The sequence below is a fragment of the Sceloporus occidentalis genome, unplaced genomic scaffold, assembly GCF_023333645.1.
Source record: "Sceloporus occidentalis isolate IW3139 unplaced genomic scaffold, rSceOcc1.0.p SCAF_7, whole genome shotgun sequence".
Taxonomy (NCBI): domain Eukaryota; kingdom Metazoa; phylum Chordata; class Lepidosauria; order Squamata; family Phrynosomatidae; genus Sceloporus; species Sceloporus occidentalis.
The window spans coordinates 96309691-96333387 of NW_028316987.1; the positions used below are offsets into that span (position 1 = coordinate 96309691).

Genomic DNA, 23697 nt, shown 5'->3' on the forward strand with positions numbered 1-23697 from the left:
TGGACTGTACATTTATTGAAATACACATTTATATACACAGCAAGAAAGATGCCTTGCATGCTCAGAGATGCTCCCCAGAATGAATGCAGGAGGCAGGGAAGCTGGGCAGAATCCCTTCTCCAGTTGCTCAGGGCTGTGTGTGTCTGTGTGCGTCCCTATTTTGCCATCTCTTCGGCTATTGCTTTGTTCATCTTGTCCCTGAGATAGGACGCCTTCTGCCACTCCGACTTCAAGTCAAACCATTCATAATAGGGAACCTGCGACGGGGAAGAAAAAGAGGAGAAAATAGGTCAGGGCTTGACGAAGGAGGCAAATCACAGCCTTGCTAGGCTGAGGGCTAGGAAGGAAGATGCCTAGGAGGAAAAGAAATTCTGCTTGGATGTTGCAGAGCAGGATTGGGGCTAGAAGAATTTCAGAAACTAAAACCCAAGAGGCCATCAGTTCCAAGGCTTCCTTGGTTTTTGTTCCTATCAGTGAAGACTAGGAACTTGCAGTGAAACAACAAATCCACTTGCAAGCCATGGATGGGCAAAATGCAGCTTCTTTGGGCCCTGAACAGCCCTCCATCAGTTCTGCCCAAAGCCCCCCAATTGCAAATAATTGTCCCAGTTTTAACTAGTCCTCAAACTATGCAGAAAGCTCTGAACTCTGAACATGCTAAACTATCCCCCACCCAAATATCTGCATTTTCCTTTGCAGTCCTTCTCAGAATGGTGGCAGGTATTTGGGACAGGTATCCTGTGGCCATTTTGAGAGTGACTATAGAGGAAAATGCAGGTTTGGGGGCTTGCAGGGTGTGCAGACACTGAGTGGGACATGGGGGAAATTGGACCCTGATTTCCAGTTTCCCACCCTGTTGCAGACACTGTACAGAATATACGTACAATAATAATACTAATAATCCTTTCTGTTGTTGTGTGCCTTCATGTCATTTCGGACTTATGGCAACCCTAAGGTGAACCTACCATGGGGTTTTCTTGGCAGGTTCTTCAGAGGGGGGTTTGTGGCTAAGGCTGAGCATATGTAACTTGCCCAAAGTCTCCCAGTGGGTTTCATGGCCAAGCTAGGAATTGAACCTTGGTCTCCAGTCACAGTCCAGCACTCAAACCACTATACAGTGGTCCCTCCATATTTGTTGTGACTAGGGCTGAAGGATCCCCATGAATGTGGAAAAAACACAAATAAAAAAGAATATTATTTTTACTGAAGTGAACACCTCTCTAGGCATCTCCAGGTCCTCCAGTGCAACTTTATGGTCAACATCTGCCAGGCACTGATTGTGGAATCATGCTGGAGGACGTACAAATTCCTAGAGGTGTAGGAACTTCTTGGTTCTCCAGCACAACTCTATGGTCAACTTCTGGTAGAGTTGCGCTGGAGGAATGAGAGATTCCTAGAGAGAACATATGAATCAAAACAGCAAATAATCAAGTCTGAAAAAGTCAAAGCCGCAAATGTGGCAGACCAACTGTACTCCTTTACCCTCCTTCAAATACAGGTTGATTCATGAATAATCCATAAAAGCTCAATGTGGGACTGAAGTACCATCAGCTGCCCCAAAGGAGGTGGTAATGCAGGAGACAAAGAAAAAGCTTTTCTAAGTTGAAGGGGTTTGCTCAGATCCAGCGGTGGGACTGTCACTCATTCCAAGCTAAGATGGCAGCATGTTTGAACAGGCAGAGGCCAGGATGCTTCTAATTTAGGAAAGCTTGGCTTTGAACCAAGAGAGATCAACAGGCTTAGCACAACTCAGAGTCAGCCAGCAACAGCTCCAGGGTTAGACTGGAGCAGAAGAGAAGATGGGACCCTGATTCTGTCCAGATGGTTGGCCAGGGACAATGGATGCCCGCTTCCACTCTGGCGACTTTCAATGCCCTGTGCCTGACTTTGTACAAACAAGCGACTGGCCAGCACCTGGAAGAATGAAAAACCCAGACCAGCATAATCTGCTCAAGGGAATCTATGGCCATGGGAAAAGGCACCAAAGTAAACTAGAAATTCAGGGATGGGATTTGATAACAAGAGCAGAGTTGCTTGGCTGGAAAACAAGTGGTTTTAGGCAGAAACTGGCTTGGACCCAGAACTGAGCACAGGAAAATGGGTCGTTGGTGGGAGCAGAATGGCAGCAATTGTTACCGATCTACAGTGGTCCCTCCACATTCGCTGGGGTTAGGGGTGAAGGGGTGTAGAAAACCACAAATAAAAAACACACAATTATTTTTACCTAAGAGAACACCTCTCTAGGAATCTCCAGGTACTTCAGTGCAACTCTGTGGTCAACATCAGCCAGAGGTTGATCTTAGAATCATGCTGGAGGACCTACAAATGCCTAGAGAAGTGTTTTATCTAGGAACTTCTTCTCCAGCACAACTCTGTGGTCAACTTGTGGTAGAGTTGTGCTGGAGGACCTAGAGATTCCTAAAGAGAACATATTAATCAAAACTGCAAATAATCAAAAATGACTTGGAAGCACACAAGAACAAAGGGTTGGGCCTCTTCTAATTGTTCCAAGACTTTTAAAATTATATTATACACGCACTTTGGAGAGCCAGAATGGTGGTTGGAATGCTGAGACAACAACTCTGGAGACCAAGGTTCAAATCCTCTCGCTCAGCCATGGAAACCCACTGGGTGACCTTGGGCAAGGCACAAACTCTCAGCTGGAGAAAGGCAAAAGGCAAAATCTCCTCTGAACAAGTCTTCCTGAGAAAACTTAGTGGAGGGTCACCATAAGTTGGAACTGACTTGGAGGCACACAACAATACACAAACCCCTAGGGCAATTGAAAACGTTACAGTTTGGGACTGCCATGTTGCAAATTGGGGAATTCTGAGCACGACAGTCCCAAATTGTAACTTTCTTATGCATATTCCAACTCTCCATATTCACACACAGGCACGATTGCCCATTCATTCAGCATACAAGAGTTGGCCTATCTCCCTGCACCAAAGTAAGGCTCCCAGCCAGAAGCCATCATCCCATTTTCAAAAGAGCATCTGCCCCTGTTTCTGGAGCAGAGAAGAGTGGCACTTAAAAGCAGGCAGCTGCTCCCAGCAACCCTCCAAAGTGGAGGAGTGGGAAAAAGCTTGGCTTCTGCAGCAGCGGAAGAAGAGCATTAAGGGAGGTAGGAGCATGAGGTCTTTAATTTTTTATTTCAAGATGCATTCGAGTCCACTGGACCTCCTTCCTTCCTTCCTTCCTTCCTTCCTTCCTTCCTTCCTTCCTTCCTCCCTCCTCCTTCACCACCACCAGCAAGGAGTAGAATCACAGAGTTGGAAGAGACCTCATGGGTCATCCAGTCCAATCCCCTGCCATGCAGGAATACACAACCAAAGCCTTCCTGATAGATGGCCATCCAGCCTCTGTTTAAAAACCTCCTTAAGAGGCTCTCCGAGGCAGGAGCAATTTCCTCCGCCAAACAGCTCTTACCTTCAGGATGTTCTTCTCATACTGCAAATGTTAAATATGTGTCGGGAAGAAATCCCTGAAGGCTTTTGCCATCATAAATGTATTAGCCCAACTAACTCAAAGGAGCCTGTTGAATGGATATCCCTCTTTCCAGAGATTGGAAATATTACCTTTTGGACTACACCTCCCAGATTCTGGGAGACTCTAGTCATGGCACTAATTTTCCATGGTGAGGGACTTGGAATTCTTTGGCAACTACAGCTCTTAAGTCAAGAGTTCCAAGTATCTCTCTGGTAAAGCTCTGAGAACCTTTGTGGCTGAAGTGCAGGGTATTAACACTCCAAATAAAAATTAAAACAAATAAAGTATAAATCCTGGGTTTCAATAGGATGGAGACATGTTAATTAAAGTGGGATTAAAACTGTTTTGTTGTGTGGACACACTCCAAGATGGCGAAAGACAGACAGATGCTGTTGTGGGGAAGACTGTTCAACTTACAGATGGCTAAGGCACCAAACGGAGGTAGGTAGAACTGGGCCATCTCTGACAGACATTCCCTTCCTTTCTTGCAAGCAGGTTGAGAAGGGAGCTGGGCACTGAAGACTGCAGAACTATAATTGTTCCCAAGGAGTTTAAATAATAAAGGCCCTCTTCAACTGCAGCCTTCCCTGCCTGGCCTTGCAATCCTTGGGGCAGGCAGCTGGATGCCTGAGAGCTGGAATGGACAGGAGCTTCAAGGAACAACATGCTCCTTCCCCTTCACTTGCCCTGTAGAGGAAAGCAGAATGTGCCAGCCTTCCCTGGTGAAGGCTGAGAACAGGAGGCACCAACCACATCACCCTGAAGACACTGATCTCATCTCATTTTAGGAGCTAGGCAAACTTAGACAAGGCTGATACTTGGATGGAAGACCACCAGGAAACCAGTTTCTGTTATTTTGTAGCTTGAAGACAACTCTAGGCTTACGCCAACCCTTCCTGGTAGGGTTTTCTTGGAAAGATGTCTTCAGAGGGGGCTTGCTATGGCCCTCCTGCGAGGCTGAGAGAATGTGACTACCCCAAAGATAGGTTCCCAGGGCTGGGGCTTCCTGAGACTCAGTCTAACACTGAAACCATTACACCAGACTCTCTTCTCTTCAAGTCAACTCTAACTTCTAGCAACCCCACCCTATGATTTTCTTGGCAAGATGAATTCAGAAGAGTTTTTTATGGTTTTTTGGGCTGTCTGGCCATGTTCTAGAAGAGTTTCTTCCCGCCGTTACACCAGCATCTGCGGCTGGTATGCACAGAGAATACTGGAATGGAAGAGAGTGGGTACATATATACTGTATGACCATGGGTAGGGAGGAGTGATTCCCATGTTAATCTGTGTATTGTTCTGTTGTTGATGGATGGGCCTCAGGGTGGGAGGATATGCAAAGGAGGATTAGTGTCTGCTAACTGGTGATCATTATCTGCTGGGAAAGCCCCTGAACCTGAGGGGTTTCTCATTTGCATTTGCTGTGTGATACTTTTGCTATTTTGCAGAACTGGTAGTCAAACTTTGTTTACTTACCATGGCTGCGCTCCACAGTCCTAGTCCAACACCCAAACCACTACACCACACTGGCAGTGAATAAGAGCCCCTTAAAAACCTGGGAACAGTTCAGGATGCCAGGCTGTAATACCAATTGCCACTGCAGGCAGGTACAGCTTCAGTGTGCCTGGATCCCAGTAGCTGGTGAGAGGCCCTGCAACCATATCTCAAGGAAACCAGAAGCATCCAGTATCTCCTGGACTTAGTCCCCTGCCCCACTGCCATTCCCTTTTCCTTGTGTGTCCTGTCTTTTTATGGTGCAACCTGGAAGGAAAAGAACCATCAGATTTGTAAGCTGCTCCAGGAGCCTTTTTGGCTGAAGGGTAGGGTATAAATGCTCTCATAAATAAATACATAAATTATAAACTATTTCCTCTCTCTACATTATAGACACGGACTCACGTCAACAACCAAAAAACCACCAGCTCGGATGTGCCGCCGGGCCATGGCGAACCTCCCCAGCAGGTCTTTGCTCCGGTTGCTGAAGTTTGGGAACTCCCAGGTAAGGAAGGCGAGCCTGAAACAGAACAGGGTGGGAGTGGGTAGGTTCGCATCTTAGCTGCATCTCTTCAGTCGCAGTGAGGGAATTAAATCCTACCTTGGGTGGGCAAAGTGTGGCCCCAGGTTCATTCTTCCAAACCCACCCTATGGCCAAAAAAATTAGCAGGAAAAATACTATGCAACCAGGTAACAAGCAACCCCTGCTGAAATTCCCTCTTCTCTGAAGGGCTTGGAAGTTAAAATCTGCTCTCTCTCCATAGCTGGGAAAAGTTTTTTGGATTCTGGGAATTGTAGTTCAAAAAATATTTGCCCCCCACCCCAACTCCAAGCAGTATATTTTACTAAAGTAAATGTGGGAATCAAACAGAGCCAAACATTGTCCAACTGCGACTAAGGCCTATCAGCCTTTGCCAACAGCCAAGAGCCATGCTGACAGGATATTCTGGGAGCTGTAGCCCAAAAAAGTACTTCCCCAAGGTCTGCTTCACCCTGCCTACTTCCTATCAGCAAAGGTGGATATTCACCCACCCACCAATCCCAATGTTACTCAGCCTAACCTCTCAGCCAGGGAAACTCACCTTCTGACTTCCGAAAGGAGAGGCTTTGGCCCCCCAGACTGGGGCAGAGGAGGAGGAGAAACAAAATCTGCCACAGGCAAAGGCTGGTTGTCACAGTTAAGCACCATCTCAGCACCTGCAAAAGTCCAAGAAGAGATCCTCCTGAGTCTGCGGGTCTCCCAAAGGAGGCAGAGCCAGGTGCTACAACTTGACACAAATATCCTTTCCTGGCAGGTGAGTTTACCTCCTGTAAATAGGCCAGCCACTAAGGCAGCAGTCTGAGACTGGTCAAGTCTGGTGAGAGAAAAGCCTATTATTATTAAACTTCATTTATATAGCACTGTAGATTTACTAGCCTACACAGCTGAGCTTCCAGTAGGACTTTAAAATTTGGGACTCAGCCATGCCTCCCCCATCACCATCCCTAGGACTCACTCCCATGACTATTCTGTTGCTGATGGTGAGTGGAGAAGTGAGACTGCAGATGCAATGAGATGCAGATGGAGGACATCTTCTGCCAAGAACCACTGGGCTCCTCTGGAAGTCTAAATGGACGACGTCATCAGTATGTGCCTGACTATGGGAACATAGCCAGTCACCTCTCTGAACCCCTCCATCCTCCACAGAATGGCAGAGGGGCCTTTGGTCACTGGGGAAGGTGGAAGAGAAAAGACATAATGTGGACACAAGGTGGACTCACACCTCTATATGTCACAAACAAGATGTCACCCTAGGTGTGAAGTTTGTCTGTTGCATCATGAACAAAAATTAAATACTGGTTGAATCTCCCTTATCTGCAATTCCAAAATCCAAAATATTCCAAAACCCAAAATTGTCCAGATGGATAGCTGAAATAGTGACACCTTGCTTTCTGATGGTTCAGCGTACACAAATTTTGTTTCTTGCGCAAAATTATATTAAAAAAAATATATATTATGTATAAAATTAAGTCAGATCTGACCATGGTGGTACATGCTTTGGTAACATCCTGTTTGGATTACTGTATTGTGCTCCATGTGGGGCAGCCTTCGGAAAGGGTTCAAAAAATTCAGCTAACTTAAAGGTCTACAGCAGATTGCTAACTGGGGCTGGTGGCAGGGAGCACACAACTCCCCAGCTGCAAAAGCTCCACTGGTGGGCAGCCTGTTTCTGGACATAGTTCAAAGTGCAGGTTTTTTATTTTTATTGTTTTAATGCATTTTAACTTTTTTAATTGTTTTAATATATGGTTGTTTATTTGTATGTTTTATACTTTCATATAAACTTTCATAGTATTTTAAACCTGTATTGTTTAAAATGTTGTTAGTTGGCATTGAGTCCCATTATTGGTGGGATATAACATAAACTAATAAAACAACAACAACAACACTTGGTAGAGTTGAAGGCAGTAGGGGAAGAGGAAGACTGTGCTACAGGTGGATAGATTCAACCGAGAAAGCTATGACTGCTGCCCTGAATTTGCAAGACCTGAGTGCAGGAGTTGATGATCAGAGATCTAGGAGGTCTCTCATTTGATAGGATAGTGATTATTCAAAGTTGACAAGAGAGCAAGTGACAACAACAAGAAAACCAGCAGCTGCCGCATGAAGCAGAAAAGCCAAACCCACAGTCAAATTCCATGTGCAACTCAACCAAGGGACTCACCCAGCTGCCATCCCCAGGCGGTGTCCACCTCAAAGCGCACTTTCCCCTCCTCTCCAGCCACTTCTTTCAGCACTTCTCTGAGGCTGCTCTGCAAGGGAGTGGCCTTCCGGTCCCCCTGCAGCTCCTTGACACGCTGGGCCTCTGGGGGCAAGAAGGGCCCTTTGTAGTAGGCATGCTCCAGCTGGGCCGTGGCATTGACGTGAAGCAGTTTGAGCTGGTAGTTCTGGCCCTTTGGGGACTGGTTGCCTGCAAGGGGGCAGGGAGAAGGGATTTTGGGAAGGAAACATACTACAATCCAAAAGGAGATCCAAAGAACAAATAGGAAAAAATATGGTATTGCATCTCCTTCCTGTATCTCCAATACTAATTAAAATGAACCACAAGACTGTAATCCTACACCCAAAGCATTTCTACTTCTCCCTCTGTAGGCTTACCCAGGTCAAAAGGCAAGGCAATAATATGCTACATCAACAGAACTACTAGTATAGTCAGTCCTCCTTATTCACAAAGTCTTTATCCACAGATTCAACCATCTACAGCTTGAAAATAATTTTTTAAAAATATAACTTCCAGAATGCAAACCTCTATTTTGCCATTTAACATGTCCAGGGGTAGGATGACCAAGAGGGTTAAAGGTATGGAAGCCAATCTTTTGAGAAATAGCTTAGGGAGTTGGGTGTGTTTAACCGGGAGAATAGGAGAGGTGACATGATAGGCATTTTAAACATCAAGGGATCTCTTCTGCTGCTTTGGAAGTTTTTTAAAAAGGGTTGGCTGCCCAGCTCTCAGGGACGCTTTAGTTGTAGATTCCGCCATGGCAGGGGGTTGAACTAGAACAGTGGCACAGAGCCCTCTCTGTGGGCACACATGCTGTCGCCCTAGCACAGTTTGCCAGAGTTTCTTACTAGAAAGCCAGAGGGATGTGGCACTTTGCAATAAATAAGTGGGGTCTGGGTTGCAGTTTGGGCACTCGGTCTGTAAAAGGTTCACCATCACTGAACTAGAAAGCCACTGGAGGCCATTTCAGTTCTATGACCACAATTTCCTGCAGGATTTCTTTCTTTCATTAGATGATTAAGCTGAGCCCTTTGCCTCCCAAGAAAGTCAATAGGGTAGGATTCTGGAAGTGCCTGCTTAAAAGCTAGACTTCCAGGCTGCTAGAAAAGACATACACCAGTTATTCTAGACCAAATATACCTTGCCCTTGTACCCAACCAGCTCTCCCTTGGGCAACTCTCACCCTGTGTAGAACTAGGGCATCCAGAAACTTCCAGCTTCCACTGAATGCTTCCCAAAATGGTGACCAAAAGTGATGTTGTATTACTTCCTGTTGTCATTTTGCAATGGGCCTCTAGGAAAATAGAGGTATTTGGGGATTCTGGGGGATTTCTGTATGGGGCTGGGGTGTTTGGCACTTTTTAGGAGCTGTCCACATGGTTTTCAGATGAAAACCTGATTTTTATCTTCTCACATGGGGTATCTATACATGGTGTTCAGGATGAGACCTTTGGGGGAATTTAGGAGCCATGAAAGTGGCGACCAGGGACCACATTCCCCGCCCCCCCCCTCCAGCCATAGGAGCTCTCTGCCAGTTGTTTCCTCTTAGGAGATAGTGCCACCTAATGGCTGATTTTCTAATTCCAGCTCATGACTGAAAGATGAAGGACCCCGACCATAAGGGTCAAAGTCACAATGTAGGAAATTATTGCCCCATATTGCCAAAGACACCAGATCCTATCTCATCTTGGAAGCTAAGAAAGGTCAGTCCTGGTTAATACTTGTATGGGAGACTGAATAGCAAGTGCTGTAGACTCTATTTCAGAGGGATGAGGAACTGGCAAAAATATGGGTTTTTTCCCTTTCACCAGCCTCTACTTTTCTTATGATTTCCTTTTCAGCGCCAAATGTACACATCAAATGTAAACATATACCATGGGGTTGCAAAAGTCAACAGGTGACCTAAAGGCATGTACACGGTCAAGCTCTGACCTTGGTCCCTCTTCCCCAAATGCGGCAGGCTGCAACTCCCAAAGCATAAGAAAAAGTGCCTTTTTGGACTATCACTCCCAGAATCCCCCAGCCACCATAGCTGGGACTGACAGTCCAAAAAGAAGAACCTTCCCCAAGGCCAGAAAGACTGCCAAGGAATACCAGGTGCTGTAGGAAGGAACTGGAAAAACCACCTCTGTGTATTTCTTGTGTAAGAAAACCCTAGGAAATCCATGGGGTCCCCAAAAATCAAAAGGTGACTTGAAGGCACATATACACACACATTATATGCTATTGCATACCATGACAACGTTATAAGGTCTCACACTGAATGAAGCATGTGACGACATGTATATGTTTCTGTTTTTAAGCAAGTTCACTTATTAACCTTCCTACAAGCTCCTCCTTTCTCATCTGTGACAAAAAATATAGGCAATACCTTTTTGGAGGTAACAAAAGAAACAAAATTGTAACATGGACCATGTTGGATTGGTCAATGTTTATCCTCAGAATTTTAAAGTGTTGTCACTTTTGTAATATTTTACTGTGTACCTTAGACAGCTGTCATGCTCAGAGTGCTAAGGATCAGCTTCAGCAGTGTAGGGTTGCCCTTGGAGGAGACTCCAAAACTGAAGCTAGTCCAAGAGACAGCTGCTACACTGCTGACTGGAACATCATGCAAAATCCAGACAGCACCACATACATGTACACACATACTGCCCCGTTTGTTGGAACATGCACCAACAAGAACCTTCTTACACCATCCGGTCCTACCTAAGAAGTGAGAGTGAAACGCTGGCACCAGCACTTTTTCCAGATGGGCATCCTTCGCTTGCTGCAGCACACAGAGTGACCACACCAGGTCCAAGAGAAGGTAGGGATCTAAGTCATCCAGGCAGCTGTCCAGCCCCTTGTGGACCTAGAGGGGGGGAAAGGACACAGTGGCGGTTAGGAAGAAAAATGAATTCTCCTTATCAAAACAGCTTAACATCATATTCTAATGTTAAATAAAAATTAAACTATTATAAAGTTGGTTGCTGTAAGAGGCAGTTGGTTGCTGAAAGCCAGCTGCAGTCAAGAATGGGCTGGGCTTTTCTATATTTTTACTGATTATTAATATTAAAATTTTAACTAATTTAATTTAACTGGCCGTTTAAATAATTTAAGTTAACTTATATTTTAATGTGCATGGCTTATTGTGTTATTTACTCAAACCTCTTTTTAAATTATTTCAGAAGTTGCCTGGGAGAAAGGTGGACTATCTTTATATCCTCATTTGCCAGCTGGTCTGACAATGATAATTCACTACCCTCCACAGTGTACTGCACACTGTATATCTATAAACTGTTTCCATTCTAACCCTGAGTCTGTGATCCTTGTTCCTCTTTCAGCTTTGCACCCTGGAGTAAACATTCAAGCCCAATTTAACCCACAGCACAACAGCAGCATCCCCGGCAGGACAAGTAAATTACCACAGTATAGAAGGCCTCCCTGTTGCTGGGATGAAAGTTCAAGCGTGCAAAAGCAAGGATGATGTTGCTCAGGTGGACAGGGCTGACTTTGTCAGCATTGTCAATGACATACTGAGAAAAGAGGGAACACGAAAGAGGAAGCAATTAGTTTCTTTCCTACAAACCGTTCTGTCTCATTTTTATGTTCAAGGTAGTCAAGAGAATGGAAAGCATAAGATGGCAAAAAAGACCCCAAATGAACTGATTAACTGATGCATTATATATTAAAAAGAGGCTAACCACACCCGCCCCCCAGACACATTTACACTATAACACATGGGTGGAAATTTTTTGTCTCTCCATATGTTCCTGGACTGCAACTCCCAGCATTCCTCACCACTCACTAGGTCTCCAAGGGTTGCTAAGTATTGCAGTTCAATATCATCTAGAGCAGCAGTTTGCATCATGCATTCCTTGATTCCTAGTCCAGACATTTGGACTTCCATTCTTCCTAGTTCCCCCACATGATAAATGGCCTTTCTCAAAATGTATTAATTTATACCCAGTTAACTCCTGGGGTGGGGCCCAAGATGGCTCCTGGAGCAACAATCAACTTCTTACAGCCCCCCTACATGGTTTTAACTGATGAAACACCAGTTTCCAAAAGCTAGAAGCAAACTTCAGCCACTTCTTGGAGGGGAGGGTGACATTTGGGGCAGTCCATGTAGGTCCCAGACTATCTTCCACCCATCAAATTGCCTCCCTTCTAACCCCTCTTCCCAGACACACAGGAGTCACCTTGCACAGAATTTGTGGACTTGCAAGCAATCATAGGCTGCCTCTGCACTGCAGAAATAATCCACTTTGACATCACTTTAACTGCTATGGCTCAATGTTATGGAACTCTGGGCATTGTACTTTGTTGTTTGCAAAGCTCTGGTGCCCCAGCAAACTACAATGCCTAGAATTCCATACCACTGAGCCATGACAGTTAAAGTGATGTCAAATCAGATTATTTCTGCAGTGCGAAGCCAGCCACTGAGGGCTCCTTTGCAACTTCCCACCTCCTGGCTGCTCACCTGGGCCACAGCCTCAAAGAGGGGCAGGTTGAGCCACTTGAGGTAAGCAAAGGACTTGACACAGCGCACCACATCCGCTGGCGCCAATTCAGGCATGCGGGGCTGGAGGTCAGATGCGATCTTCTGGAACACCTGCGTCTGGTGGAAATTCAGCTTCCCTTCGGAGGGCAAAGAGAAACAGCTAATTACTAAGAGAAGGAAATTGAGGACAGAACAGGAGGACATGGTGGGAAAGGGCAGAAGGGAGAAGAATATCCCAGACAGCATGGCTAATGGGAGTTCTGGGAATTGCAGTCCAAAAAAGTCACATTTCCTTGTTCTGAAATAAAGGCTAACATCGGAAAGAAGGCAAACACTAATCTCCTTTGTACTATACACAAAGTCCCTCATTCACTACATAAAATGAATAATTAGAAGACCTAGAAGGAGAAAGTGCTCCTTTGAAAGCCAAAATAAGCCCTCAATCCAGGTGGGGCTTGCCATCTGCCCTGCCCTTACTTATTTCAGAGAGGGTGATGGACAATGTGCTGCCTTAAACCAAAGCACTAAGAAAATTTAAAAAACTGCTTGAAGAAAATAAAATTCTCCAAGGGATGTACATTACTGACAGTAAGCAAGTGCCCTTCTATCCACTTTTTCTGTAGTTTCTTAGAATCACAGAGCTGGAAGGGGCCCCAAGGGCCAACCGGTCCATGCAGGAAGACACAGGCAAAGCACCCCTGACAAATGGCCATCCAGCCTGTTTAAAAACCTCCAAAGAGGGAAACTCCACCAGCCTCCAATGCAGCAGCGACTTCCACTGTCTAACAGCTCTTACCACACCAGGAAGATCTTCCTAATATTTAGTTGGAATCTCTTTTCCTGTAGCTTGAATCCATTGCTCTGTATCCTTCATGAATATGCCCCATAGAGTTTCATCCCAGGGTTCTAGGGCCTAGATCCGGAACACATAAGAACTATCTTTTTGACTACAGCTCCCATGAATCTCGTCATGGGTGGCATGGACTGGAAGGTTATGGGAGTTATAGTCCAAAAATTAGTCTTATTTGTACTAAAGAGCCTCTCACTCACACAGTGACTTAAGTGTTTAGCCTGGATAAGAGGAAAATGAAAGATGACAGAATACCCATCTTCAAATATGTGATGTGAGATGTGAAGCAACTGTATTTTTTGCAAAGCTTGGAACCCAAACAAATGGATCCAGTTTAAAACAACAGAGATTCCAAATAACACCATAAGAACTTTCAGATGGTAAGAAATGCTTGACAGCGGAATAAACTCTCATCTACTAGAAGTCAGGGATGCTCTAGCTGGCGGTTTCTGAAGTGGGTTGGATGAGATGGTCCATGGGGCCCCTTCTACTTCTACAGTTTGATATTCTGTCCTTTCTTCACCTTTCCTACTTGACCCATGTTCATCTATCCATGCTTGTACCTGATGAAGAACTTCTCTATGCCTTCCCTTGAGCCATCACACTTCCTCGATCACACTTTCATGGCTTGTCATCCCATTAAATCTCTTTCACCCCATATTCACTGCTCTTTCAAGCCCCGTTACATGGCAGGAAAAGAAGGCACTGCTTCTGTTCCCTGCCTCCTCTACTCAGGACACGAAACAAGATGGCAATAGACACCAAACAGAAGATAGCTAAGTAGCAGGCCCTTTGTGATTGCTGCTAGAGCCCACATTCAGAACAAACGGGTAGACACAGCATAATGGGGGCCTGAGAACTGACTGGTCAGTGCCACTCACCATAGGCAAAAGCCAAGTCCAGGAGAACTCCAGGGCTCAGGACAAAGTGCTTCTGGACCAAATGGTAAGACATGGCCCTCAGCAGAGGGATGGAACGGCGGTTCTGATGCGCCAAGGCCATGGCGATTTTCCGTGTATCCTCTGGGCTGAACTGCTCAGCCATCTCCAGGCCCTGCAAGCAAACACCTTTGATGTCAAACACACATGCAACAGCCACAGGAAAGGAGTGACATCAAAAGCACATTTTTCCTCCAAAAGAGCCAGATGAGTCACATTAAGAACAATAACCCCTTTTAATATATTTAGCTATTTTTATTACTTCTACTACAGGTTGAGTAGCCCTTATCCAGAAACCTGGAATACTCCAAAATAGCAATAGCAAGTACATTTCTATACTGCTTATCAGTGAGCTAGCACTTCCCAAACAGTTTACAATCTGTAAACTAATTTGGTTTACAACCTGTAAGCCAAAATTCAAAACTGTCCACATGGGTGGCTGAGCTAGTGGCGCCTTTGCTTTCTGATGATCCAATGTACGCAATTTTGTTTCATGTACAAAACTATTTTAAAAATTATATAAAATTATCTTCAGGCTATGTGCATAATGTATATATGAAACATAAATTAATTTCATGTTTAGACTTGGGTCCCATCTCTAAGATATCTCATTACGTATATGCAAATATTCCAAAATCTGAAGATACCCAAAATCTTGGAGATGGGACCAAGTCTCTTGGATTTGGCTTTTGCCTATGGCAAGTGTCATTTACCAGTTTGTCACAGGCCCCACTGTAAAAGTAAAACCACTACTCCTGCATATTTGCAGACCAGAGACTGAATGTGGCTACAAAGACCTCCAAGGCCCACAATCCACCACAAGCACCTCAGAATCACGTACCACTCCCAAGCATGTTTTCTTCCGCAGTCTCTCTCAAAATGGCTATAAGAAGTAACATGGAGTGACTTCCTGACACCAATTTGAGAGGGACTGCAAAAGAAAATCCGAGTATTTGTGCTTGCTGTGTGGGGTGCAGCGCATGGGAAGGGCCTGGGTTGGTGGGGAACTGGCCCCTGGCCCTCTACACTGTTGTCCACCCTGCCCTTACACTCTTAAAAGTGACTTTGTTCCCACTTGTATGGTTGCTTTGGGGATTTGATTTTATTGTTTGTCACGCATCACTTCTCTGAGTTTTGCTTTCTCCCGAGGCATGGAGTGTGTGCAAGTGTCTGTAACAAAACTATCCTCAGAGTCCACCAAGGGCTCTGAGGCCCATGAGCTACAGTGGCAACTGTTTGGGGCAATCCCACCATGGAAAAAGGTGGAGACCGAATTTGACACAGCTGCAGAGGCATGAATTTGGGGGGGGGGGGGGGTCCCTGTCTTCCTAGCACCCAAAGATCAACTAATATCCCATAACATGTCATCATATAGCTGGAAAACTCTAGCATTCCCCAAGGGCGAAAAGCAAGAAACCATGGCAGGAAGGGAAAGGATATTTACAGCTCCTGCAGCTCTCCTTTATTTACTCATTTATCGGTGTCAAAATGTTTATGATGGATTGATTGTTTTAATTAAAGATATTAATTAAAATATGCTATGATGTACAACTTATATGTAAATTAATCATATAATAATTTAAAATTTAAAACAAATGTGTTCTATGTTACTGTTTCTTGTTTCTCTTTCTTTCTTCGTTTTGTATGCTGTAAGTAAATTTTAATAAAAATTATTTTACTTTTGTTAAAATTCCCAAAAAAGAAACAATTGAAATAATTTAAATAGACAAAAATAATTATTAATTCAATTAACGGAAATATGGGTAATGCGTTCCCTGGACACTACTTTTGCTGCCTTTAAAGCCCACCATCAATCCCCAGAAGCCCCCCCACCCCAACTTTTTTTTTTAAATGTGCATTTTAAAAGCCTTTTTGCCTAAACAGAAAGAGATCCCCCCCAAATATACAAAAAACACAGCTGTATCTAAGGGTAAATACTTCTATTAGAATCGGGGTCCCAAGCTGCTTAGAGCTTTTAAATGTCATTACCAGCACCCTGAATACAGATCAGAAACATAACAGCATGTGGCCCATGTTTTCCTCTCTCACTCCCCAGGCATACATACCTTATCCTCCAGACGCTCCATAAGAATGGGAGAAAGGGCCCCAATTTTGGCCATCAGTGCCACCACAGTCCTGGTGTCCTCGATCTCCGTCCAACGCAGCTCCAGCTGCTTCACCAGGTCACTCAGTAGCTCACTCTGCTCTCCCCTCGGGGTGTTGGCAACCACTTGCTCAGCCAGGGAGGCCAAGTGCCGGAAGGTCAGGCGCCTCAGACGCCAGCGTACCTCCTGCTCCACCGAAAGCAGTTCTCGCTGATTCCGCTTCAGCCCCAGCAGATAAAGGCTCTTCAGGAGGTTGGTCAAGGCGGCATTCCACACCTGAGACACCTGAGCATAAAAGAAGAGCACCTCAGGACAGACATGGTGGGGGTGGGGGGAGAGCCAGGGCTGTGGTGGCCAAGTTGCTAGAAACATTCAACTCTGGCTTTGAAATAAAAGCTTCTAGAATCACAAAGCAGTCAACTTCCAGTTCAATGCAGGATCTTCAGCTAAAGCATTTCCAGCAATCTGGCCTCTTTTAGATGGTCAGAAGAGACCCCACCACCTCTCTAGGCAATTAGTTTCACTGCCAAAACATTCTTACTGTCAAGTTCCTTCTAATGTTCAACTGAAATCTATCATTTTGTAACTTAAAACCATTAGACCTGATCCTATCCTCTGGGGCTACGGAGAACAAGCCTGTCATTAGTGACAGAACATGAGCCCCAAAACATAGGTTTTTAAGCCAGGCAGCTTCCCAGTCAAGACTTTCCAAGGCGCTTCAGAAGAGGGCACCAGGGAATGATGACTGCAGTGCTCCCTCACTAATGGGGTGCATTTAGAAGAGTAATTGCAGCAGAACCCTGAGGGGTCCCTCCAGCTGAATGTCTCCATGAGCCCCATGACTGGGAAGGTGCTGTAATTGTCATTCCCCAGTGCTCCAAACTGCAGCACCTCAGAAAGGCTTCAGTTATGTGACACCTGGCTTAAGAATAGGTTTGGGGAAGTAGCATTGGCAGAAGTGGTTACAAAGCCAGAGTTCCATCATTACAACTGTCTGATGGTATAGAATTTCAAGCACTATTCTCAAGCAAGTGATATGGGACTTACTTCTGCATTAACGGTCTGAAGCAGCTGTTCAAAGCGGGCATCCTCCAGGAAACCCCCAGGGTCCAGTTTTTTCTCTGCAACTATACGGGAGAGACGAGTGATGATCCGCGCAGCCTGGTTTGCGTTTACAGGGTAAAGGTCCACTAAATGCAAGAGTTCCTCAGCAGTGGATGTCTTGTATATGATGTGGTCCACCTGGCTGTGCTCAGAGGGCGTCCCGTACGGCTGCTCCTGGACTGAGAGTTTATCCGTCTGGGCTGAGTGGCTACAAGGGGTCACTAAGGCAAATGGGGGCTGGGATGACACTCTCACCAACTGGCTTCTTGCAAACACAGAATTGGTTTGGACACACAAGGAAGACGAGACCCTGTACAGCCGATACCAGCGATGTATCAGTTTGGCGGCCATTCTGTGGCGAAGGGTGAAGAAGCTGAAGAAATGCTGGCAGAATGGACTGATGTCAACTCATTGCCCAAGATCTGCAGAGAATGGAGATGGGAGGGGATATAGATAGATTATTGGGGACATAAATGCTTATCTCCTATTTATTTATTTATTTATTTATATCCCGCCCTTCAGCCGTAATGGCTCTCAGGGCGGCTTACAATTACTATTTCTAATCAGACAGTTCCCTGCCCTCAGGCTTACAATCTAAAAGACATGAAACAAAAGGAGAAGGGAATGGTGAGGGGGGGAGGGGATCAGGTCCAGCATTCTTCTCTCCCTCTGAGGCCTGGACCAAGGCAGATGGACCGGAGGGAGGGCTCTTCTTCTTCAGGCTAACCTGATGGTACTGGGCCAGCCTACTCTCTCCTAGCCCAGTGACGGTGAACCTTTTACAGACCAAGTGCCCAAACTGCAACCCAGACCCCAGTTATTTATTGCAAAGTGCCACGTCCCTCTGGCTTTCTAGTAAGAAACTCTGGCAAACTCTGTGCTAGGGCAACAGCATGTGTGCCCACAGAGAGGGCTCTGAGTGCCACCTATGGCACATGTGCCATAGGTTTGCCATCACTGTCCTAGCCTAAGGAAGGAAAAGTACAGCCCTGCATAACAGGAGCAAGACCAATTTTGGAACAATTCTGAGTACCACACTCTTACAATGGCATTCAGAAGCTGAACAGAAATGTAAAGACACTCTAAGTTAACAGGAACCATGAAGGCATTTACCACGAGGAGCATAAGAAGTTACCTCCTACTGAATTAGATCCTTAGTCCTTCTAACCCAGTGGTTCTCAACCCTCGGTTTTCCCGATGCTTCAGGCTTCAGTTCTCAGAAGCTCAAGCAAACACAGTTAATGAGAAGGGATTCGGGGAGATCAAGTCCAAGGCATCCTGAGCACCAAAGGTTGAGGACCACTGAACCAGCCCACTGCTATGGAGTAGCAGCACGAGGAAGCTCCAATGTTTCAGAAGGGGTTCTTGCCTAGCCCTACCTGGAGATATGGCAGCTTGACATCACAAGGCTATATCCTACAGAATCCTGGATTTGTAGTTTGTTGTGATAAAGGCAGTTAAATATCTCACAAAACTACTAATCTCAGAAGTCCATAGCATTGAGCCGTGTCAGTTAAAGCAGAGTCAAAATGCATTAATTTTGCAGTGTAGATGTAATTCTAGTCTTGCATCCTGCTATTATCCCATCCAAGTGCTAACTGAGCCCAAACCTCGTTAGCAGTTTATGAACAGTCTGCTGCTTTTTGCTCCAAGCATATAGCAATAGCAAGTACATTCCTATTCTGCTTATCAGTGAACTAAGCACTCCTTAAGTGATTTACAATGTGTAAGCTAACTGCTCCCAACAAGATGGGGACTCATTTTTGCAACCTAAAGAAGGATGCAAGGCTGAGTGGACCCTGGAGTGGCCTTGGATCGAACTCACAACCAGAAACATCATCAAGAGGAGCAATTTTGGTTAGGTAAAGTATCACCGTTAGAAAGCCTAAAATCTTTTCCATCCTAACCTTTTCTTTCTCATTTCCTGTGTGCTTGAGTTTATAATTGTACTGTGCAAATGTTTTCCCCCTAAATAAAATACAATTCATTGAGAGTCTGCCTCTGTGGTCCTTGTTGTCTCTGCACCTCCGTAGACATAGAGATAGATTCCCAGGCTGAAGTAAGCCAGCCTTAATTGAGCTAATAACTATTCCCCTAAGATACCAAGGCTGTTTTCCAGGGCAGGTCCCAGTTTGCGCTTACATAACTGTGGTTGTGAGTTGCTGCAGTACAAGCATTTAACCACTGTGCCACCAGGGTTCCTTACATGCACAAGTGCTGGGGATGGGAGCTTCTGTAGCAACATACCATATATACTTGACCATATGTATAATCATGTATAAGCCGCAGGTAGGTTTTGGGGCCAAAATTATGGATTTTGAATTAAGGGCATGGAACAAAGGACACAAAAGAAAGCAATGTGAAAGAACTTACAAAATTAAAATCCCAGCAGGCATAACAGGCTGGATGGATGAGAAAGTAGAGGGGGGTCAGTGCTTCCAGGACAGATCCCGCTCTTACCTTTCACCAGGGGATGGTTCCTTTTTTAAATTAGAGTTGAAGTACAGAACTTACATTGACCCATGGATAAGTAAAGTTTTTTTGGGTCAATTTTTTGACTAAAATTTCTACATGGGTACATACAGTAATATAGTCATCCCTTTGTATCCGTAGAGGATCATTTCTGGAACCCACCCACCACCCCCACCGCAGATAACAAAAAATGCAGGACCTCAAGTCCCGTTGTTTCTATTGCAGTGTAATGTGCAACAGCCACTGGCATTTGAGACAATGGGGCTTGCCATCCTGTCCAAAGCAGAATACAGTGGCACTATTATTTTTCTATATCAAGGGAAGTAATAGTGCCAGTCTATTCTGCTTTGGTCAGGCCTCACCTGGAATAATCCAGTGTCCAGTTCTGGGTACTACAATTCAAACAGGATGTTGAGAAACTGGAGTGTGTCCAGAGGACAGTGACCAAAATGGTGAAGGGCCTGGAAACCATAAAGCCCTATGAGGAATGACTTAGGGAGCTGGGGATGTTTAGCCTGGAGAAGAGAAGGTTAAGAGGTGATATGAAAGCCTTGTTTAAATATTTGAAGGGATGTCATATTGAGGAGGGAGCAAGCTTGTTTTCTGTTGCTCCAGAGAATTGGACCCAATGGATCAATGGATGCGAACTGCGGGAAAAGAGGTTCCAGCTCAACATTAGGAGGAACTGCCTGACAGGAAGGGCTGTTTGACAGTGAAACACACTCCTTCCTTGGAGATTGTGGTGGAGTCTCCTTCCTTGGAGGTTTTTAAACAGAGGCTACATAGCCATCTGTCCCATGGGATTCTTTGATTATGAGTTCCTGCACGGCAGAATGGGGTTGGACTGGGTGGCCCTTGGGGTCTCTTCCAACCCTATGATTCTATCCACAAAGGCGGAAATCCGCGGATGGCAAGGCTGCAGATAAGAACAGCCCACTGCACATGAGTATATACAATAATGCAACAGTACATTTTAAAAAATTAAACTAAAATCTAGCAAACTGGAATTCCTGGGGTGGCCAGATCCACTCAGGTAACCGAAGGTGCTCTAATGTAACAGTTAATAGGCTGAGCCACAGATGGAAAAATTGTTCATTTACACTCACATTTGCTATGACCTCCCTAGAGCTGGCCTCAGGCTTGTCCCTTTCTCATTTGGTGCATCTCATTCTGCAATACAGAAACAACAAAGGAAAGATTACTATAACAAGGACTTATAATGTTCTGTGTATTTTTACAATATTGTTTTAAAAGCCTCTCCCCAAAAGACAGCAGAAAAGGAAGAGAAAGACAAACAGGGCCAGGGTGACCAGACATCCTCCCTTCCCAGGACATGTCCTACATTTCAACCTCCCGTCCAGGAGGAATTCCAATGCCCCCATTCTGAGCATCACTGAGAAGCAGAATGCCAATGTTGAAAGGTGTTTTTCCTTAAGTTCAGCTCAATAGAAAAATGAAAGGAATGATTTAAATGTAGATTCGGTCAAGGGTTTGTTGCTGGTAAAGTACTATTTTAAGCCTTTGTCTTGCTCAGAGTCCATACTTATAGAACTATATTACAAGTCGACATGACATTTTAATGAAGATAAGTTCATCAGAAAAATATGGTTGTGTACATAATAAAACACAGTGTATGCAGTATGGCTGTAGAGAACCAGTGTGGTGTAATGGTTTGAGCATTGGACTGTGATCCAGAGTTCGAATCCTGGCTCAACCATGTAAACTCACTTGGTGACTTTGGGCAAGTCACACTCTCTCTGCCTCTGAGGATGGTAATGGCAAAACCCTTCTAAACTCTCCACCCCAAAAAACAACCTGATGATAGGTTTGCCTTTTGTCATTGTTGTTGCTGCGTGCCTCAATGTCATTTCAGACTTATGGTGACCCCAAAGGGAACCTATCATAGGGTTTTCTTGGCAAGATGTGTTCAGAGAGGGTTTGCCATGGCCTTCCCTTGAGGCTCACCCAAAGTCACCCAGTGGGTTTCATGGCCAAGCTGGGATTCAAACCCTGGTCTCCAGGGTCACAGTCCAACACTCAAACCATTACACCTCGCTGGTTCTCAGGTTCTCCTGAGGGTCACCATCAATCGGAAGCAACTTGAAGGTACACAGCAACAACAAACATAGCTGTAAATAAACCATATGAAATACATTTAGATTTATATGAGTGTTGTTATGTCCTCCATTTTTCTCAGATGTTCTACATTTTCAGGAGCATTGTCCTCCATTGTGGTTATGACCTCCTGTGAGGTGACAGCCATCAAATTCATTGCTGTTGTTGCTACTGTTGTCAATGGCCATTAAAGGCTGAATCCACAATGTAGAAAAAAGCAGTTTGACACCACTTTAACAGCCATGGTACCATCCTAAGGAATCCTGGGATCTGAAGTTTGGTAGGGCACCAGAGCTCTCTGGTTGCATCTGCATGGCAGAAATGATCCAGTCTGACACCGCTTTAACTGCCCTGGCTCAATGCTACGGGATCCTGGGATTTGTAGTTTCGTGAGACATTTGCCTTCCTCTGTCAGAGATCTCTGGTGCCACAGCAAGCTGCAAATCCCAGGATTCCACAGCATTGAGCCAGGGCAGTTAAAGCGGTCTCAAAATTATCCAGATGATTTTTTAATATACATCACAAAGTACCAAAACACACTGCAGAAATGACCCAGTTTGAGACCGCTTTAACAGCCCTGGCTCAATGCTAGGGAATTCTGGGAGAGCTCTGTTGCCAGAATAAACTACAATTCCCAGGATTCCCCAGCACTGAGCCAGGGCAGTTAAAGCGGTCTCAAACTGGATTATTTAACATGCTGCTTACTTTTGTCTTTATTGTATACTAGTGAATCCTGTTTTAGAGATATGAAAGCCTTGGGCTTCACGTTCTAGAGATATTTTAGGGATGTAATGTTGCTGTTGTTGTTTTGGAGCGTCCGCCGCTTGGCAGCTTGTTATTCTTTCTTCTTTTCTCCTATATTTTGTTTGACCCTTTCTATGGAAAGCGCTCTGCGGACTTTACAACGCTCTATAAAAGCATGTTAGTAATAGTAAAAATAATAGTACTGCAGTGTGCGTCCACAAGGCAAAGAGTAAATTGAATAGAGTTGTGTTGCTGATGTAAAACATGCCTATATAGCTCACAGAGTTGGAAGAGACCCCCAAAGGGCCCTGACCCAGCCCAAGCCCCTTCTTCTTCTGCCATCAAAGCATCCCCAGGGACAGATGGCCCTCCCGCCCCTGCTTAAAGACAGCCTCCAAGGAGGGAGATTCCACTACACTCCGAGGAAGGAGTGCGTTCCACTGTCGGCATCCACACTGTAGAAATAACCCAGTTTGAGTCCGCTTTAACTGCCCTGGCTCAATGCTGGGGAATTCTGGGAGCTGTAGTTCTGTGAGGCATTGAGCCTTCTGCCACAATAAACTGCAATTCCCATGATTCCCCAGCACTGGTCCAGGGCAGTTAAATCCCCCTTCACCAGTAGCTCCCAGTCCATCACCTCTCCAGCAAGCCTTGACCTCGACCGGCTTCCTCCGCATGTATAGCGGCCTCTCTAGGAATCCACGCAGGAGGAGCAGCGCCGTCTGATGACGTCACGTCCTGCGCGACGGAGACCATAGACTCTTTCTCCTTAGGCGTTTATAGAGCGACGCGCGGAGGCGATTTTCCGGGTTTCTTCCTGAAGAGACCCCAAGGGCCACCCAGTGCAAGCGCTTTCTGCCATGCAGGAACTCTCATTCAAAGCATCCCCATTGACAGATGGCCATCCAGCCTCTGCTTAAAGACCTCCACGGAAGGAGACGCCACCAAAATCTCTCAGGGAGTTTGTTCCACTGTCAAACAGCCCTTACTCTCAGGAAGTTCCCCCTAATGTTGAGGTGGAATCTCTTTTCCTGGAGCTTGCATCCATTGCTCTGGATCCCGTTCTCTGAGCAGCAGAAAACAAGCTTGCTCCCTCCTCAACATGTCTTCCCTCCAAATATTTAAACATAGCTATCATCATAGC

General features: G+C 45.3%; 1 protein-coding gene and 1 non-coding gene across 4 annotated transcripts; both read right to left on the reverse strand.

Annotated features, from left to right (window-relative positions):
* FASTKD4 (FASTK mitochondrial RNA regulator 4) lies at positions 1–23299 on the reverse strand. Of its 3 annotated transcripts, XM_089533849.1 has the most exons (12): positions 23191–23299; positions 20801–20864; positions 17166–17644; positions 16080–16403; positions 13957–14128; positions 12205–12362; positions 11147–11257; positions 10449–10593; positions 7686–7931; positions 6063–6177; positions 5386–5500; positions 1–257 (listed from the first exon to the last, which is right to left on the reverse strand). In XM_089533849.1, the coding sequence occupies exons 3-12, from the start codon at positions 17571–17573 to the stop codon at positions 156–158; spliced, it is 1896 nt and encodes a 631-aa protein (XP_089389975.1). In that variant the 5' UTR covers positions 17574–17644; positions 20801–20864; positions 23191–23299; the 3' UTR covers positions 1–155. The 3 variants fall into 3 exon arrangements, with proteins under 3 accessions (XP_089389975.1, XP_089389977.1, XP_089389976.1); XM_089533851.1 differs by lacking the exon at positions 5386–5500; XM_089533850.1 differs by lacking the exon at positions 20801–20864 and having other exon boundaries at positions 23191–23257.
* LOC149310178 (small nucleolar RNA SNORA5) lies at positions 15178–15302 on the reverse strand. The gene has a single exon (XR_016282039.1). It is a non-coding gene; the product is annotated as a small nucleolar RNA SNORA5 (small nucleolar RNA).
* Positions 23300–23697: the final 398 nt, after the last annotated feature.

What these genes read in the sequence shown, in the direction of transcription:
- FASTKD4 (XM_089533849.1), bottom strand. Translation starts at nt 17,573, where the DNA reads ATGGCCGCCAAACTGATACATCGCTGGTATCGGCTGTACAGGGTCTCG. An exon ending in GGACTTGGCTTTTGCCTATG is followed by an intron (nt 12,363 to 13,956) that starts GTGAGTGGCACT and finishes TGCCCTCCGAAG; the next exon opens with GGAAGCTGAATTTCCACCAG. An exon ending in GTTTCACTCTCACTTCTTAG is followed by an intron (nt 7,932 to 10,448) that starts GTAGGACCGGAT and finishes GCCCCCTTGCAG; the next exon opens with GCAACCAGTCCCCAAAGGGC.